The sequence below is a fragment of the Eulemur rufifrons genome, chromosome 16, assembly GCF_041146395.1.
Source record: "Eulemur rufifrons isolate Redbay chromosome 16, OSU_ERuf_1, whole genome shotgun sequence".
NCBI lineage: Eukaryota > Metazoa > Chordata > Mammalia > Primates > Lemuridae > Eulemur > Eulemur rufifrons.
This window is the reverse complement of record NC_090998.1, coordinates 78,330,227-78,349,001: the sequence shown is the minus strand read 5'-3', so window position 1 is coordinate 78,349,001 and position 18,775 is coordinate 78,330,227. Positions and strand designations below refer to the sequence as shown.

Here is an 18,775-nt window from a genome sequence, read left to right as displayed (position 1 = left end):
GCACTCAACGGCTTTCTCACGGAATGGCAAGGAATGGCTAACATATTTTAATCAGCATGTTAAGCAGAGTTTATTTTCTTACCTAATGTGAGGTAACACCACAAGAGCTGCCCAAGAATGTGAAAAGTAAGTAGTATCTTTCTTTGGAGGTAACTGAATTATCGATAAGAGATGGTCCAATACTGGAAACTGTTTGTTTCCTCCCTTGGATCTAGTCTTCCTCTGCCTTACATAGCATCTGAAGGATAAAAAATAAATGTTTAAAATAGGAGAGAATACAATCACTCTTGCCCTCTGCAGTTTGAAATAAAATTGGTTCTTTACCTTCGTAGAGCGCTTGGGAGAAAGGAACTGCTGCTGGTGGTTGAATATAAATAACCAAACAAATGTGGGTCACTTACTGATTTTCAGTGAAAGCCTTTTTCAACTCCATTGGCTCTACTTCCTTCTATTTCTATTTTAATTTGCTGCATAACTGAAACCAAGAAGTCTCCTCTAGTTTTAGGTATTATTTCCGGAGTATAAGATATATTCCAGGGGTCAGGTGGGCACGGGAAATGGGAGACAGGGGCATGTTTCTGAGAGGTTAGTTCATTGGAATGAACTGACTTCTTCCATCCCCCTTTCCTTTTTGACATGAATTTTACTACTTCACAAATGGAGAATGATGTTGCAAATTTAAAAACACCACTAGAATGATTATGATTTAAAAGTAATTTTCTCCTGCTGCTTTAATAGGATCTATAATTATTCAATGATACTTTCTGACATGGCACTAGGTTTTGGGTATTTGTTATTCTGGTACTATTCTTGTTTGCCTCTTTTCATTTTTGCTGGTGTACTATATACCTCAGTCCTATTTGTAAGACAGAAATCTAATCAAAAGAAAAGTCATAGAAATAACAAGCAAAATGATTTGTTTTACAATTTATCCTCCAACTCCAGTTTAGTTAGCTTGTTACGCAACAGAAGTGGAATATCAAGTGGACTATCAGGTTTTTACTCCTGTGCCCTTTTGATCATTAAAATTAACCCCAAAGCTACCTTTTCTTTTGTTTCATACTTATCAGGATATTGAGTGTTTGGAAATCATGATAGATAATTAAGTTACTTCAACTGTCAATTCCCTGATGTCACCACATCTTGAAACAGTCTTTTCAGTAATAACTATGACCAACAATCTGCAAAAATCTTACCAAATATTGAGATGCTTTAAAAAAAACTGAGTCATTAGTTGCCATGTCACTCCCTTCCCTGCTCTATCAGACCTGCCAATGAGCTCCTCCAATAAAACACAAACCCCTTACCTTGTCCTGTAAGGCCCCTCACCTACCTCTCTCAGCTCCTCTGATCACACTCTCTTCCATGCTTACCGCTCTTTCCCCACAGAGGCTTCCTTTCTGTCGCTCAGACATGCCGAGCTTACTCCTGTCCTGGATCCCCTGCAGTAACTCTTTCCTCTGCCTGGAAAGTCTTTCACCCAGATCTCTGCAAGGCTGGATCCTTCCCACCACTACAATCGGTCCAAAGGTCCTCTCTCAGGAAAGGAGTAAGTGCCCGCTCTCCACTCACTCTCCCTCTCAACGCCCCATCGTATCTTCTTTTCATTACTATCTTACCTCTTCATTTGTTAGTCTGGTTTTTAGAGACAGGGTCTCCCTCTGTTGCCCAGGCTGCAGTGCAGTGGCACAATCATAGCTCACTGCAGCCTTGACCTCCTGGGCTCAAGTGATCCTCCTGCATCAGCCTCCCAAAATGCTGGGACCACAGGCTGCTTCTTACCACTAGCTAAAATCATCTTGCTTACTGTTCTCTGCCTCACCACATCCCTCCCCAAAAGAATGTTACATCCCCAAAAGAAGGAAACTTTTTCTTACTCATTGTTGTACCCTGGTGTCTAGAACAATACCTGATGTTATAAATAATTGTCAAATGATGGAATAAATTTACTTCCCAAAGAGCCTTTTCACATTTATTATCTCTTTTTATTCTCACAACAAACCAGTCAGATGAGTAGATTGTTACTACACATATTCAAACTATCATTTAAAACTTCAGGGAAGAAATCAAGACAAAGGTGCCATTCATTGATACGGGCATACCGTGTCTCTGTGGGGGGTGGGAGAGGAATGTTTTCTCAGAGAAAGAAGAACACAGAAGTTGTGGTACTTGCTGTAAATTAATACGTCTAAATTTTTGTTTGTTTATTTTACCTTGCAACCTCCCCAGGAGGATCTGAGAGCTGAGATGACAATGTAAGGCCCGATACCCAGCCTCAGTCAGTCCCTTTGTTTGCCTCATGGAAGCTGACCAACAAAGCAGCTTCACTGCCATGGCACAGAACCCACAGTTTTGACACGTGGAAGGAATGTGTCTGTTGGAGATTGGCTTCGTGTTGCAAAATCCAGAGGAAAGTTCCAAAAGAATAATTCTACAGGAGTTGCTCATTATCCATTCCTTAGGAATCAGAGCTCCGTAAATGAAAAAACCTACAAGATTCTGCTGGCATGTTTTGATAGAGAAGCTACTTTGAAGGTAGGCAGAAGGTGTCAGGAGGTGGTAAGAAGAGGAGCTCCTCCAGAATCTCATGGTGATCAAACTCAAAGGCTAGTAACCAGCTCTGCTGTGTGACCAGGTGACAATAGCTCCCGTCTCAGCAGATGCTGGGAAGCTTCAAAGCTGAGTACTCAGGACAAACTCAAGGAATATCTATTCCTACTGCCTCAAAGCAAACCACAAACACAATGACAGTTCTAACTACTCCAACAGAAATAAGAAAATTAAGTATAACAAAAGAATGGTAAGGGAACTGATTTCCTAACCTACATAGAGGTACACCCACTTAATTATCTGGAAAACAATAAGCTGAATCCTCTCAATTATTTAAACAAACTTTGATTTTTAACTTCTAAAGAGTATATATTGTTTTGAATGAAATTAAGAAAGTAATCCATGGCCCTTTTAACAACTGAAACAATGATTATGTATGTATATAATTTTAAAATGAATAGTCACTTCTTTTCTCCCCTTAACATCTTCCTGACAAAACAAAGTTAATTGTTTTGTGTATCCTTGGAGAGATATCAATTCTCCCCAAATTGATCAATAGGTTTATTGCAATTCCTAACAAAATCCCAGCAAGGTTTTTTACAGATATAGACAAGCATATTCTAAATTGATATTGAAAGGCAAAGGACCAAAAAGAGCTAAAACAATTCTGAAAAAGAAGAATAAAGCAAGAGGGTTTTAATTTAAAGATCTCAAGATTTGTTTTATAATTTATTTGTAATCCTAGCTACTCAAGAGGCTGAGGTGAGAGGATCACTTAAGGCCAGGAGTTTGAGGCCGGCCTGGGCAACACAGTGAGACCACATCAAAGGAAAGGAAAGGAAAGGAAAAAGAAAGGAAAGGAAAAGAAAAGGAAAAGGAAAAGGAAAGGAAAGAGGGAAGGGGAGGGGAGGAAAAGAAAAGAAAAGAAGCCAATGAAACAAACAGACAGATATTTCACTATAGAAGATATACAGATGGCAAATGAGCACATGAAAATATGCTTCAACATCATTAGCCATTAGGGAAATGCAAATTAAAACTACAGTGATTGTCTGACTGATCTTGTTGGTTAAAAAAAATAAATAAAAATAAAAACTATAGTAAGATATCACTAGACTTCTATCAGACGGGCAAAAATAAACTGTTTGGCACTTCTCATAAAACTAAACATGTACTTATCATACAACCCAACAATTCCATTTTGGGGCACTATCTCAGACAGATGAAAAGAAGAATGTCATAAGAGCTTTATTCATAATAGCCAAAAACTGGAAATGGCCTAAATGCCTTTTGAAAAGTGAATGATTAAACAAACAATGCCACACTCAAACCAAGAAATACCGCAGTACTCAGCAATGAAAAGGAAGGGACGACTGATACACATGATAACTTGTATGAGTCTCAAGGGAATTATGTTGAGGAGGAAAAGCCAATCTCAAAAAGTATACTGTATAATTCCATTTACATAATATTCTCAAAATGACAAAATTATAAAAATGGACAATAGATTAGTGGGTGCCAGGGGTTAGGGAGTAGAGAGCAGAAGGGTGAGTGTGGCTATTAAAAGGTGGCATGAGGGACCCTTGTGGTGAGGGAACAGTTCTGTATCTCACTCTGGTGGTGGTTACAGATCTACACATGTGATAAACCTGCATAGAACTGTATGTCCACACACATACACATTCAGATAAAGTGCATAAAACTGATGAAATCGGAATATTCGTGGATTGTACCAATGTCAATTTTCTGGTTGTGATATTGCAGTATGCTTTGCAAGATGCATCAGTGGGGAAACTGCGTGAAGGGGAATATGAAAGCTCTCTGTACTATTCCTTACAAACAGCATATGAATCTATAATTACTTTCAAAGAAATGGTTAAAAAAATTAATAATCACCTTTCTTTCCTTTACCATCTTTCAAGTATAAACAAAGTTAACAGGTTTGTGTATCCTTTCACATGTTCTTCTACGCTTACATACATTTTTTTGTTTTAACTTTGCAAAATTAGATTATACAATATATATTATGTATGTAGTTCTACAACTTGTTTTTTTCACATAACAACTGATTGTGGACATCTTTCCAGTTGATACATACAGATCTTCATTTTTCACAGTATTCTTTTTTTTTTTTTTTTTTTTTTTTGAGACAGAGTCTCACTCTGTTGCCCAGGCTAGAGTGAGTGCCGTGGCGTCAGCCTAGCTCACAACAACCTCAAACTCCTGGGCTCAAGCGATCCTCCTGTCTCAGCCTCCCGAGTAGCTGGGACTACAGGCATGCACCACCATGCCCGCCTAATTTTTTCTGTATATATTTTTAGCTGTCCATATAATTTTTTTCTATTTTTAGTAGAGATGGGGTCTCGCTCTTGCTCAGGCTGGTCTCGAACTCCTGAGCTCAAACGATCCGCCCACCTCGGCCTCCCAGAGAGCTAGGATTACAGGCGTGAGCCACCGCGCTCGGCCTTCACAGTATTCTTGATGCATTATATTCAAATGGAACAAAAATTTAAAACTTACCCCGCCGTCTCTGGTAAGAAAACCAGAGGGTACTTTTCAATGGCCATCGAACCGGCAGTGGGAGGTGCCGCTTTGTTCAGAATGAGCTTGGCCAAAATGGCCAGAGCTTCATCTTTGACCGCAGCATCGTTCATTAAGAAGCAATTCTCAATATATGACAGAAAGCTTGGTAGAAAAAGCTAAAAATAAGGAAAAAAATCACTTTCTAACAGATACAAATTTCTGAACACCTAAAAAAGAGAAGATTCTAACACTTCAGACAAATTAGATCTTAAACAAAGAATCAGGAATCACAATGGCATTAGACCTCTCTGCAGGGCAACAGAAGCTAAAGATAGTGCAGCAATGTTTTACGAACTGAGGGAAAATTACTTAGAATTCTAGATTCTGTGCCCAGCCTACTAACAGTGTAGTGTGAAGAGAGAATAAAGACATTTTCAGATGTGCTAAGTCTCAATCACCTCTTCCCAGGAACCTCTGGAAAATGTATTCCACCAAAATTAGAGAGTAAACTATAACAAGAGAAAAACATGGGACCCAGGAAACAGAAGAGAAGCAAAGGGAAGTGCCAGTATAACATCTGTGCAGGGGCTGAGAGAGCAGTGCATTCAGACTGGAATTGCTCCAGGAGGAATGCCTCCAAGAAAGAAAGAAAAAGAAAAATTGAGCTGCTAAATGATCACACGGTTTGCAGGTAAAAGGCATTTACCACACTGTCCAAAGATAGATTCACTGACCAGTTAGTCAAAGAAAACAATTTCCTCATTTTTACAGAATGAGGCAATTAATTACAAACTCTAGGAAAAATGAGAAGGCATACAGAAAAGGCTATGTAATCATAAAATACTCCTTGTTTATAAGGATTAAGTGTGTGGTGAATATGGATGCAACCAAAGTTTATGATATAACTCTATTGGGAGGATGAGGGGTGTCAAATAATTAAAATTCATCTCCCATGGGAAGAGGTCTACAGATGAGGACTGAAACTAACAAACCAAGGAAGGGCAGTATATTCAGATGAGTTAAAAATATAAAGTAAATACCGGAAAAAAATAGCTAAAAACCATTCGATGTGGTTGCTGCTGGTAAGAGGAGAGGAGAGAACAATGGCTGCCTCTTAGGCTTGCTTGACTTTTAAACTGCTTACATACATGTAACACTCTGCTACAAATAAGATTTTTTGTTGTTGTTTTTTAAAAAGACCAAAGGGAACAGGGGAGAAGGGAAAGAAGCAGTTGCTAAGAAAACCAGAGTGAGCTAAAGAATCCTCACAGAGCAGAAAGAAACAGGGTCTAGGACACATACAAAAGGTTTCGTCAGGTTTTTTTTTTTTTTTCTTTTGATACAAATGAAACTATATATTATATGAGAATATATATGACTAAAGATTAAAAGGAAGAATGAGAGGACAGATACAGGGATAGTTTTCCATGAAGTATACTACAGGGTTACTAGCTAGGAGGAGGGGCAGACGTTTGATAGGGGTGAGGAGAAAGGGATAAAATAAACTCAGGATTTTAGGAACCATTTCTACCTCATTCAGGTATCTGTTTTGTAGCCATGAAATGAATTCACAACTTTCTCCCAATAAAAACTGTTTCAGAAACTATTTTCTATGTTTCAAATTCACATAAAAGTTCCTGAAACTGGTTTTTCCATTTACCACACGGTTCTGTAACTAGCTAAAGGATTATTAAAAAATCAAGTTGGCTACTAGGTATCATTTTAAAGGCCTCAGCATACGGAATAATTTCACTTGCAACCAAGAACTGAATGTGATTTCTTTAACAAAACATTGACAAACACATCACATCACACACTTATTCTGCTCCTCTCAAAAAACAAACAAAAATCCTAGGATTTCAAACATGATTATTTTATCAGGACAGATTAAAAAAAAAAATCCCAAACTTAATATCTTGCTTACCTGCTCAAACTGCTTCATAGAAAACATGACTTCAGAAAAACTGAAAATTGAGCATCTTTCAAATTTGCTCTCAAATATCTGTGGACCACAAGTAAAAAATATTAATGTAAGTACACAGAGAGTACTTTCCCTGTTCCCCCCAAAAAGCAGCTATAGAAAGGAATGGTGGGCACACTTCAACCAGTTTTCTGTCCAAATGTTCAGCCTTCCCCAGAGGCATTTCAGCAGATGCAAAGGGCACTATATTCCTAGCAAATACATAGGGCTCTGCCCAAAAGCTGCCTGATTCTTGCCCAGCTACAAAGAATTACGAAAGCACAAGTAGCACAATCTTACACCCTCCCCAAAGCATACTGCTGCACTCCTTGAAGCTAAGAAGAACCTCACTGATCTTTCTATTTTCCATCCTGCTTCCAAACTCAATTCCATCTTCCAAACTCACTAAAATGCAGATCTCAGCAAATCATGTCTCTGCTTAGAATTCTTCCAGGGCCCTCCACTACTTGCAGGCTAAAACCCAATCTCACTTTTGAAAGCCAAACAGAGCTTTGCTGATATCACATCCCACTTCCTCATGTGTCCATGTGCCCAAACTGTATACATTTATGAACACATGCCTTTGCTGTTCCCTCTTCTAGTGTTTTTAACCCCTTCTCTGACTGGCAGACTGCGATGAGTATCCCAATTACAAGTCCTTTGAAAAGCTTTCTGTTTCTCAACCCCAGGCAGAATTAATAGTTATAATTCAATCTATCTCCAACAGATTAGTTCATAGATTATAACTGCTCACTCCCAGGTCCCCCAAAACAATCAAAAACCTTAAGCATCACAGTGTTTACCCTGGAATACCCAGCTCACACCCAGGACATTCTGCAAGCTACACATGCTTGCAAAATACTTGCTGTATAGATTTAGCTTTCACCACACTTTACTTTGCTTAGTTCCATTACAGCATACAATTCACATCCCCTTAACAAGATTATAAATTCCTTGAGGGAAGAGGCTTTGTCACACTTCATTTGTATTTCCCAGCAGCTTATTCACTGCTAAACATATTATTAACTACTCAATTAATATTTGTTGAAATTACTTTTTCTATGGTTTCTTTGATGAGGGTCTCCGGCAAGGAAACATTTTCACCTAGGATCAAAGCAGAAATGACATCCAAGAGGGTCTCCCGGCACGATGTGGAAAGATCAGTTATTTGTAATGTTTGAAACAATACCTGTAAAAATAAAAAAAATGCATACTTGGCAATCAGCTTTTAATAACAGACTCCTAGGCATATTAATTTGGGAACCCACCTGACAAACATCAGCAGGTGTGGTTATCTTTGATCCATTTCCATGTTTCACAAGTATCAGATAAGTTTCTAACAACCTTTTAATCTGTTCAGAACTTTCACAACAGTTAGTTTTTGTTACTTTTTTACCTAGATCCAGGAGGGATTCCTGCAAACAAAAAATGTAACAGAGAGAATAACTACAAAATATCAAACTCATCTGTTAATCCAGTAATGAACAATTCAACTTTTCACATTCTTTTGCTTTGGAAGAAAAAGACACATTTACCAGGAATCACTAAAGACAGTAACAGCTAACGTTTACTGAGTGCACTGCTCTAAGTTCTTTACCAGTATTTACTCACCATCCTCTCAGCAACCCCGAGGTAGGGGATATTATTAGCCCCATTTATCAGATGAAGAGACTGAGGAATACAGACTTTAAATAACTTCCTCAAATGACACTAGCAGTAAGAGACAGAGCCAAGGCTCAAACAGAGGCAGTCTGGTTCCAGAGCCTCCCTTAACCACTGTTCTCTACTGCATCTCAGGGTACCATATCAAATAAAAATAGTACAGGGGGTGGAGGGAAGGAAAATCTTAGTATGTGTGTGGAAGTATAAAGAAAACAATTATAAAATAAAATGTCCAGGAGTGCTCTGCAAATCTAAGAGCAACAATAATAAACTCTTAGACTCCTTGTTACATGCCCCTTAAAGATTAGAACTCACTTGCAAACATTCAAAAAATGTACCAAAATGTTCCTTGTAGATATAGAGTACAGTGGATTTGACCATGTTTTTAAGTGTTTCTCCAACTAAAATCCATGGTAGTTGAGTTTCGGTTTCAGTAACTGGTCCTAGCTTTTGTAAAATTAGCTTCACTGCCTGTGGGAATGAATATAAGTCATTAAAATCAACACACAAATCTTTTAGTATCACCCTGTGATTACCACTCTGAATATATCAGCTACTTCTTGTCTGGAATAATCAAGGTTATGCCAGCTTTAATGATTAAGTTAACTATGTGTCCAAAAGGAATTTCCAAACCAGGATGGGTAATTTTATCAGACAATTACTCCCTTCCCAACTTACCCTCACACATTAATCAATTTATGTTATCTCCTAGTATCCAGGATGAAGAAGACAGTAATGATTTTATAAGTAAAAATATCTAATTGCCCAGGGCCTACATTAGACAAATGTTAAACCTCTAACACTCCTCATTTAGTGCTTTCTATTGATTGTAGGCTATTCTCTCTTCACATTATTTATCTCAATCTTTTCTATTTTCTCTTTAATCCTTCCACATAGACTCTAAGTACTCCTCACTGTTATTTACCTGGTCTGCACAGGAGTGAAACATATTTCTAACTCCTTTACACATTTCAAAGAGCAACTGTCCAACTCCTTCTACTTTTTCTGGATGTTCCTCAAGATCAAGGAACATTAAATTGAGAAGTGCATTTTTATCAGAGACCTAAAATGTAAAATAAAAATGGAAAATTACATTCACAAACATAAATATATCCACATGAAGAAATCTTATTTGCTACTCAACATATTCATATTTAAATATACTTAAGAAAAAATGCTGAAGAAACAGACATTTGAAATGATCTCAAACTACCCTAAGAGTGTACTCTCACTTGGAAAGCCACACAAAAGCATGAATTCATTGGTATGATAGGAAGGTATGTACCATGAAAACTACATAAGGCAACATTTTATCTTTTAAAGTAAATCATATATTTGTATTTTAAGAACATGAAAAACTTTAATACCAATATTTTTGTTTTATTACAAAAATCTTCTAAAATTTACTATGGAAATTTTAGACAAACACAAATAACATTATGCTACCAGTTCCTTCCAGAAAACTATTACAAAAATTCCTGTTAATCTCACTGTTCATATATTTACTGACTTGAATCAGAGGGCACTTTTAATATATATACTCTTAAAGCTTCCAAAAACCTAAATAACAATAAAAGAGTGACCCAAATTATATCACATTAATTTGTGAGCAAAGACTAAACCTTATTGTGAGATAAACTCAAAATAGTAACAGGTTTCTGCGTGTGTGTGTGTGTATGTGTGTGTAAATATATATATATATAGAGAGAGAGAGAGAGAGACAGAGAGAGAGAAAGAGAGAATTAGTCCATAATAACCACATTAAAAAGATACCCAATTCTAGCCATCAGATTATTGATGAGTAACTACCAAAAAATATATAAAATATCAGACTAACCTTTCTCATCAAAAAAGTAAAGCTTTCAGCAGCAAAATTTCTTATATGCAGTTTTTTATGAGCCAGGAGTGTACTGTACATGCTATACATGACAAAAAATAAGACATAATTAATCATATAATTTTAATAAAGACATACATGTCAATGATATGCTCCAACACTGTGCTAGGTATGCAAGGAATACACAGCAAGCATATCACAAGTTTAAAATCTCATTTGACATGGCAAGCATAAAACGAGTTTAAAATCTCATTCTATCACGGAGACACCCACAAGTTGAACAGAAGACTGAAGGCCGCAGCACTAGGAGTCCTAGGACTGGTGGTGCTGCTCTTACAGACAAGACTCCATGTAAAATGGAAACTTGCAGTGAGTTCTGAATGGCAGGAGGAATTAGGTGGGGACTGGAGTACATATTAGGATAGAAGCGAGAGCAAAGATGAGGCAGGCAGAAATAATCACGGCCGAGAGATAACAAGGAGGCTGGTCTGTCTAAAACAGGAAGGATGATGTAGTTGAGGAGAACAACAGCAGACAAAGCTGCCCAGGTAAACACGTAGCTCTGAATAGCAAGCAGAGGAATTTGGGCTCCAGCTTACATCTACAAGAGCACTTACTCTGTGTTACTACTTCATTTAATTAGCACAAAAACTCTGTGGGATGGGTACTATTATTATCTCCATTCTATGGATAATGAACGTGAGACAGAAAGCACAAGCGACCTACTCGAAGCCATATGGCCATGCAGCTATGACTAAATAATTACTTATATATAATCACATTGCTTAAATTGGTCTCCCTAATGATAGAAGAGCATGGAATACGTTTCTCCTATTTTTGCCATAACCTCAGTACCTAACAGCTCCTTGCTCACGGCAGGTATTAACACTAATAAATATTGGCTGCATGAGAAATGAATATTTTCAGAAAGATTAATCTGACAGCAATATATAGGATGAAATAAAGGAGGAAAGAAGAGGCTGGTAATCCAATTAGAAAGCTGTTCAAGTCAAGCTTACGCTAACAACAGGCATGAAAGAGACTGGTAGGAGAGAGAATGGCAAATGATGGGCCCAAGAGACATTCCAGAAGGCCCTGCAATGAAGCCAAAGACCTTCCATTGGTCGACAAAGCCCTTTATGATCTGACCCCTTTACCACCTCTCTGATACCATCTAATTACCGGCAGCCCCATACAGGCTGTTCTGCCATCTGGGATTCCTTGCTGTTCCTTGAACATGCCAGGCATGTGTCCAAGATGTTCTCTCCCTGCCAAAATGTGAATTTTTCAAGAAGAGGGATTTTTATCTGTTTTGATTGTATCTCAAATGCCTGATAGACACACAGCATCCCATAAATATTCACTGAGTGAGTGTGTAAATGACAGAATCAAGAAGATTTGGAGTCCTTGAAAACAATTTGGCATTCTAAGGTGCCAAGACTCAGTGACTGGAAAAATGTTGGTACCACTGATAGAAAATGGGCAACAAAACCAGGCCTGGCGTATGGCAGATACTCAATACATATTTACCAAACACAGCAATCAGTGAAAAGGTAAGAAGAGCTGGTTTGAACAGGAACATGTGGAGTTTGGTTTCATAATACTCAAGTGAAAATATCCAGGCTACTGAAGATGTCATACTGAAAGCAAATAAATTGAGAACTGAAAAGCCTGACTTAGAGACATAAAAGTGACAGCTCAAGTCATAAAACCAAATAAACTATATTCCCCAAAGACCTTCTTGGTTGTTTAATGAAATAATCTTGGTCTCTAACACATTTTACCAAAAGCTTCATAGAGAATTAGTAAAGCTAGAAAAATATTTTTCTCATTTTCTGTTCAAAGTCCCTAAAAGAAAAGGATTAGCAGGGTAAAGAGGGTGGCACTAAAAATCTATTCTTTTATCCCACACCTACACTTTTTATCGATGAGTAAAGGGCTGATCATTGATCTTAAATATCCCTGCCCCAATTACAGTATGTAGGAACAATCAGAAGACCAAATGGAAAATTCCATCAAATCCCAGACTTAATAAGCAATCTTTCCCTTACTTTAAACAAAAAAGCTACTACAGAATTCAACCTCTTCCCCTGTCCACATTAATTCACAAATACCAAGTGTCTCTTTTGGTTTAGTAAGTATACTTGTGGCTGGGGAAATGTAGATGTTTAATGTAGATGTAGGGTTCCTAGGACAGCACTGCATTATAAGCAAACAATTACAATACAAGTTGGGTAGCATAAGTGGTTAAAAAATGCCAAAGGAATACAGAGTACAAAGCTTTCACTTCTGCATGAGGTGCCTGGGAATACCTGTGGAGGTTATGGAACCCAAGTCAGGCTTTGAAGGGTGAGTATAATTTTAATAGCTGGAGATGAGAGACGGCCAAGTCAACACAGACTGACAGACTAGACTACAGACCACTTTGGCTGGAGAATCAAGTTTGTATAAGGAAATAATTAAGCACTAAGCTGGAAAGGTAGTTTGGAGTCCGACAGAAGCCAATGAAAAAAGGAAAGTCAACTAAAAAATATATTAGAGAGAAAAGGGTCACCTGTATATATTGGACATGTCCTTCACCATCAGTCTCCACAGGTACTTGTAAAGATATGACAGCGAGGTGAAAGCCCATTCTAACAACTCTGTGTCCTGAGTTTCCAGGATTGAAGTGATAGTTAGAAAAAAATCTTGAAAGTGTGGATAGAAATCCGTCTGCAGATCTCGTGCCAACTGTACAACCAAACTGGATTATAAAAAGAAGCAAATGATTAGGTAGTTTTTTTTTAAAAAAGGCTACAAATCAATTTAATGATAATAGATGGCCTGTGATCATAGGATTAATTAAACCAAAATACTTCTAAGTAAAGCCTCAAGTGATAAAGGTACGTTCCATCACAAGTTGTGGTCAATTGTTCCTACGGTGTTAAATAAAAATGGGGTTCTTTCAGGAGTATACAACAAAAGCAAAACATGGTAATGCACTTTTTCCTAATAGAAAAGGTAAAATCTTCTTGTTTCTAAATTATAAACATTTGATCTAGGACACACGTAGCTACAAAACATGACTCTTCTTAAAACTCTGACAAATGTAGTTAAGCTTTCTCCCAAGATGCTACTTACTCCAGAAGGGGTTGATAGGCAAAACTGTTCTTAATTTGCAGATGAGTCTTCAAACTCTGAACTATCTCGTTTTGATGATAGACCAACTGATTGAATGATTGGCATTTGTCAATAACTTCTTTGTAAAATTTCCCTGAGTGAAAAAAAAAAAAGAATATGTTGTTCTTTTCCATCACACCACTATTTAGTTGTATGGAACATATAAAGTGCAAATTACGGATGAACAAAATAGATACCAAAGTGTTCCGTGAGGTTCAATTCTCTCCATTTCAGCAGACCCTCGAAAAAGTAGGTTTCAACCTCCTGTCAAGATTTAAGCAGTCCATTAATCAAACAACTCCAAGAAAACTATGATAGAAGTAAATAGAACAATGATATATTAATATCTTAAAACAATGATAGTCAGAGTTTAAAAACTTTTAATTTTTCAAAAAAGAAGCATTAACTAACATACTTAAAAAAGCAATGAGAAGTATAGTATCAACAGATGATTTATAAAAACAACATTTTATTGACTTGGTTGCAGCAAATTATTCTCTGAAGCCTATATATAATAGTCACACTAAGGAAAAAACTTGTGTTTTTCGCAATTTTAGGCACAGAAAAATGTGTCAACTTTCTACAATTCTTTCATTCTGCTTTTGAAAATATGAATTGCTACAACCTTATGGGCAAGTAATCTGGCATTTCCATTAAAATTAAGAACAGGTATGCTCTTCGATCTAGCAATTCTACTTTTGGATATAGTTCTTACAAACTTTGCAAACATATAAGTAAAAGATGTTTATTTAGCTTTACCGTACTAAGGGGGAAACATTATTAACCAGCTTAAATATCCAACAACAGGAAAATAGTTGGAATAACTTATGGTGTATACGTACTAAGGTACATTATGTGTCAATTAAAAAGAGTTATATCTATATTGAACTAGAAGAATGTTGATGATATGCCCCCAAAATGATAAAAGCAAGTTATGCAGTGAGATATATGGTAGGATACAGTTTTTCCTTAGGAAAAAAAAAAAAACCTCCATAGATGTTTGTACACATTTACATGAGCATGGAGAAAAGTGTGGAAGAACACACATATACTGAGTTGTCAATGTTGGTTTCCTTGGCAATAAGGGGTGAGAGGCATGAGATAATAGGCTTTTTCTAAGTTTGCCACTACATTGTTTAGCTCATTAACACGGTATACATTACTTTGTACACTAAAAGGTAAAGTCAATAAATGTGTATATATGTGTATCTATGTGCATATATAAATAAATGTGTGTATGTGTGGGTGTGTGTATATATAGAAAGAGAGATAAAAATAGAGAACAAACACATAAGCATATAAACAGCATGCCAAATCTTCTATAATCTCAAAAAGAAAGAAAAAGAAATCCTTAAATTGTGCTTTGGAAATCTTTAAAAAATAAAAATAAAATAAAACCAATTGACGACAAAAAGGAAAAAAGAGACTACTATTAAATTTTGTTTTAATGTCCTTTAAGGCAGAAGAGAAATACACATCACAGTTTAAAACTTAAATGCAGAAGACATTTCTAGCCTAGCAAAGTGACTGGCACATGCCCAGCCATTTGTGATAGACTATGTCCCTGTCCTTTTACAAGGTAACTCTGCAGCTCCTCCAACCAAGAGATGGAGTCTATTTCCTTACTCCTTGAATCTGGCCTGGCCTCATGACTTGCTTTGATCAATAACATGCAATGGGAGTGACCCTGTGATGTCCAAAGCAAGGCTTTGAGGCCTTGTAGCTCCTGCTTTCACTCTCTTAGAAAGATTCTGCATCATTAAGAGAAACCTAGTCCAGTTTATGGGAAAATAAGAGACCAAGAGGAGAACCAAGATCAATAAGCCCCAGCTATGGTATGCCTACACAATGAGTGCATTGCGCACCGTTTGGGGAATGGTAACGCTTGAAGGTGCTGACTCGGGAAGGGGGGGTGGGGAAGGGAGGGATATATACCTACATGATGGGTGCAACGCGCACTACCTGGGGAACAGACACGCCTGGAGCTCTGACTTGGGGGGAAAGGCGGTACAGGAGCAATGTATGTAACCTGCAATTCTGTATCCCCCATAACAAGATGAAAAAAAAAAAAAAAAAAAATAAGCCCCAGCTAACTGCCAGACATGTGATTAAGGCCATTCTGGACCATTCGGCCTGGGACCCCATCCCAGGCTCTTCTCTGCTAACTTAACACTCTACCCCTTGATGCTTTCAACCTCTACTGTGGCTTCAACTATAAACCATATGCTGAAAGCTAAATCTGTAATTCCACCTCTGAAGTCACCTATACTCCAGATCCACATATGTAAACATCTTTTGGACACTATCATTTGGATGGCCACAGGTATCTCAAACTCAACAAACCCAAAAAGGAACTAATTATCCTCCCTCCACAACCTTACATTCCTTTTCCTATAAATCTGTCTTGATGAGTGACATCCTCAACCACCCAGTTATTGAAACCAAAAACCTTAACCCCATTCTCTTCCTCCCTGCATACCTACTAGGTCACAAGTCCTATCCTTTTCATTTCCTTAATATCACTGGATTCCTTCTCTTCTGTCCATATTGACTTCCAACATCATAATAATTTCTTACTTAGATGACTGCCAGATCCTTACAACTGGTTGCCCTGACTCCAGTCCTGCTCTTTCCTCCACACTAAAGCCAGAGAAATAAAAAACTTAAACCTGATCATGTCACTCACTCCCCTGCACACAGTCCTAGAATGATACCCCACAGCTTCAGAAAAAAATCCAAACTTAGTTTGACATATGAAGCCCTTTATGATCTTTGCCTACCTCTCCAGCTTTATCTTACTAACTGGCGCTTTCCCCTATCCGAGTCACCGCCAACACACACAAACACCCTACACAAACCTATAACCACAAACTCTGCAAGAAACTCTGCAGTTTCCTGAGCGTGATATGCATCCTCTATCTTTAAACCTTTTAATATAGGCTTTTCCCTCAGCCTGGAACAACCTTTCCTAACCTTTTTGTCATGCTAAAACCTATATAAACAATAACACTCAATTCAGGCATGACCTTGTCTAGATCACCTTTTTTGACACCCCATCCTAGATCTCCAAAGAATTTAGGTTAGGCTCCCTTCACTATGAGTTCCCAAAATATTATGTGCTTACCTAGATAACATCATTTAACATATTGAACTTACACAGTAGAGACAATGCGTTCAAAGACAAGTGAGTAGAGTTTGACTAGAGTCAAGGGAAGAATAGTAAGAAATGAGGTTGAATACCCAAGTTAAAGGCATGTTATATAAGATCTTAAAAGGTAAGCAGAAGAATAATGACTTAATACAGCAAAACGAAAAAGATTTCTGCTAGAGGAATGACAAAGTTAGGCATGATTAGAACTAGAAAAAGGTATGTAGATCTAGCCCCTTTTTTTTAATAGAGAAAGAAACTAAGCCCCAGAAAAATGACTTGCTCAAAATCACTTTAAAATTATAGCCACAAGAATGTGTATTTGCAGCATATAGAAAAGGGAGAGGCCAGAATCACAAAATCCAGCTGAGTTTCAAGTTAACTGTCTAACCCAGAATCACCCAATAGGACTTTCTGCAATGACAGAATGTTCCATATCTGCACTTGTCTAATATGGTAGCAACTAGCCACATATGGCTACTGAGTACTTGAATTTCTAATTTACTTTAAATCTAATTTGCCATGTGTGGCTATTGTATTAGACAACAGAAATCTAATGCATTTCATGTTCACAAAGCAATGGCTTGAAAAACAATTCACTTCTAACAGGAGAAACTAAAACACCAACTATGAATATTTGAAGGTGGTTAATATCACATTCTCTTACCTCATCATAGCTTGCAGTTCTATCAATCCGATGAATAATATCAATATTCACATTCCCCAATCGTTCAGCAAATGTAAGAAACTAGGAGAGAAGGCATATTTAAGATACATCATCACTTATCAGATCTTGATATCTGTTAGAGTGCTGTATAATAATTATATGTGGGCATTTTCCTTGTAAAAGTAGAAAGTTTAAAGCTTCAATAAGCTTTATGTATTATCATTACAACTAATGGTATGCTTTGCTTGTAATTTCAGATGTGTTTTCTCTATACCGTAAAATGTGTAATTGAGTTTTGAAACTAAAAGCAGACATCATTGATAAATCACAAAGGATAAGTGTAAAAACAAACTGAAAAACATAGACCCTTCAACAAATGTACTGCATTACTCTTCAAAGATAATGAACACTTCTGTGTGTTTGTGTAAGTTCTTCCAACCATGTCATTTCAAATAAAATTTCCATGCTAGCTGGTAAACTGAGGTGAAGGCTGGCGATTGGTCTCCCTGGACCTATTAGGTTTCATACCCCGCCACAAGCACAGGGAACTAGCCAAGTCGCCGCAATAAGTGTTTTTAAACATATACAGACCTACGGTTGTATAGTAAGACCTGTAAAGAAACTATCAAGGGGCAAACAGAGAAAGTGCTGTAGCAGCCATTAGCAGGAAATCACTCACCTCCTCCGGCCGGCCCGCCCCCCAACTCGGTCTTTAAAGGTAAAAGAGCAGGGAAGAATGGGACCTAAGCAATCTCCTGCGATAATGAATTTAACTCTGGACTGAAGGGAATTCTCATGACAGGCCAGACTCGGTAAATTTGCGGGCGCAATCTGCTGTCCAGACTTCTTTCCTTCCCCACCCCATGTTTACACCTGCAGGGTCTCTCTCTTTCGCCAGAGCCTCCTGGCAAGAGATTCACGTTTGGCCCAGAACTCCATAGCCCCTGGAGTCTCGCTTAGAGCCCGTCTCACGGCCAAGGCAGCAGGGACCAGCAGCTCCCGACCCAACCTTCCACACTCACCCGATAGGTGTTCTCAGTCTTGTGGGAAACGGGCCTTGTTTTCATGGCTGCAGAGGGGCAGCGGCCTGCGAGGGCCTGCAGGAGGGGCGAAGGGATGCAACCCGCAGTAGGGAGGGGAAAATGGCTCACAAGCTTGTACTCTCTTCTTCCCAGGTGCCCAGACTTTCTCACGTGCGGCGTAAGCCGCTGGGCGCCGCCATGTTGGAGACGGGGAGGAGCCTGATTGGGTCACGTGGGCGGAAACGAG

The 18,775-nt window shown here is 38.0% G+C and overlaps 1 protein-coding gene across 1 annotated transcript in view; it reads right to left on the bottom strand.

Annotated features, from left to right (window-relative positions):
• Positions 1 to 18,573, bottom strand: part of UTP20 (UTP20 small subunit processome component) — a 92,660-nt gene extending 74,087 nt beyond the window's left edge. Inside the window, exons 1-13 of the mRNA XM_069491867.1 lie at positions 18,529 to 18,573; positions 17,507 to 17,587; positions 13,889 to 13,955; positions 13,653 to 13,785; positions 13,087 to 13,275; positions 10,533 to 10,614; positions 9,621 to 9,758; positions 9,011 to 9,166; positions 8,302 to 8,448; positions 8,088 to 8,222; positions 6,998 to 7,075; positions 5,071 to 5,249; positions 83 to 238 (exon numbers count right to left, since the gene is read on the bottom strand). Of these exons, the coding sequence (XP_069347968.1) occupies positions 83 to 238; positions 5,071 to 5,249; positions 6,998 to 7,075; positions 8,088 to 8,222; positions 8,302 to 8,448; positions 9,011 to 9,166; positions 9,621 to 9,758; positions 10,533 to 10,614; positions 13,087 to 13,275; positions 13,653 to 13,785; positions 13,889 to 13,955; positions 17,507 to 17,587; positions 18,529 to 18,573 (1,586 nt within the window). The remainder of the gene's footprint in view (positions 1 to 82; positions 239 to 5,070; positions 5,250 to 6,997; positions 7,076 to 8,087; positions 8,223 to 8,301; positions 8,449 to 9,010; positions 9,167 to 9,620; positions 9,759 to 10,532; positions 10,615 to 13,086; positions 13,276 to 13,652; positions 13,786 to 13,888; positions 13,956 to 17,506; positions 17,588 to 18,528) is intronic.
• Positions 18,574 to 18,775: the final 202 nt, after the last annotated feature.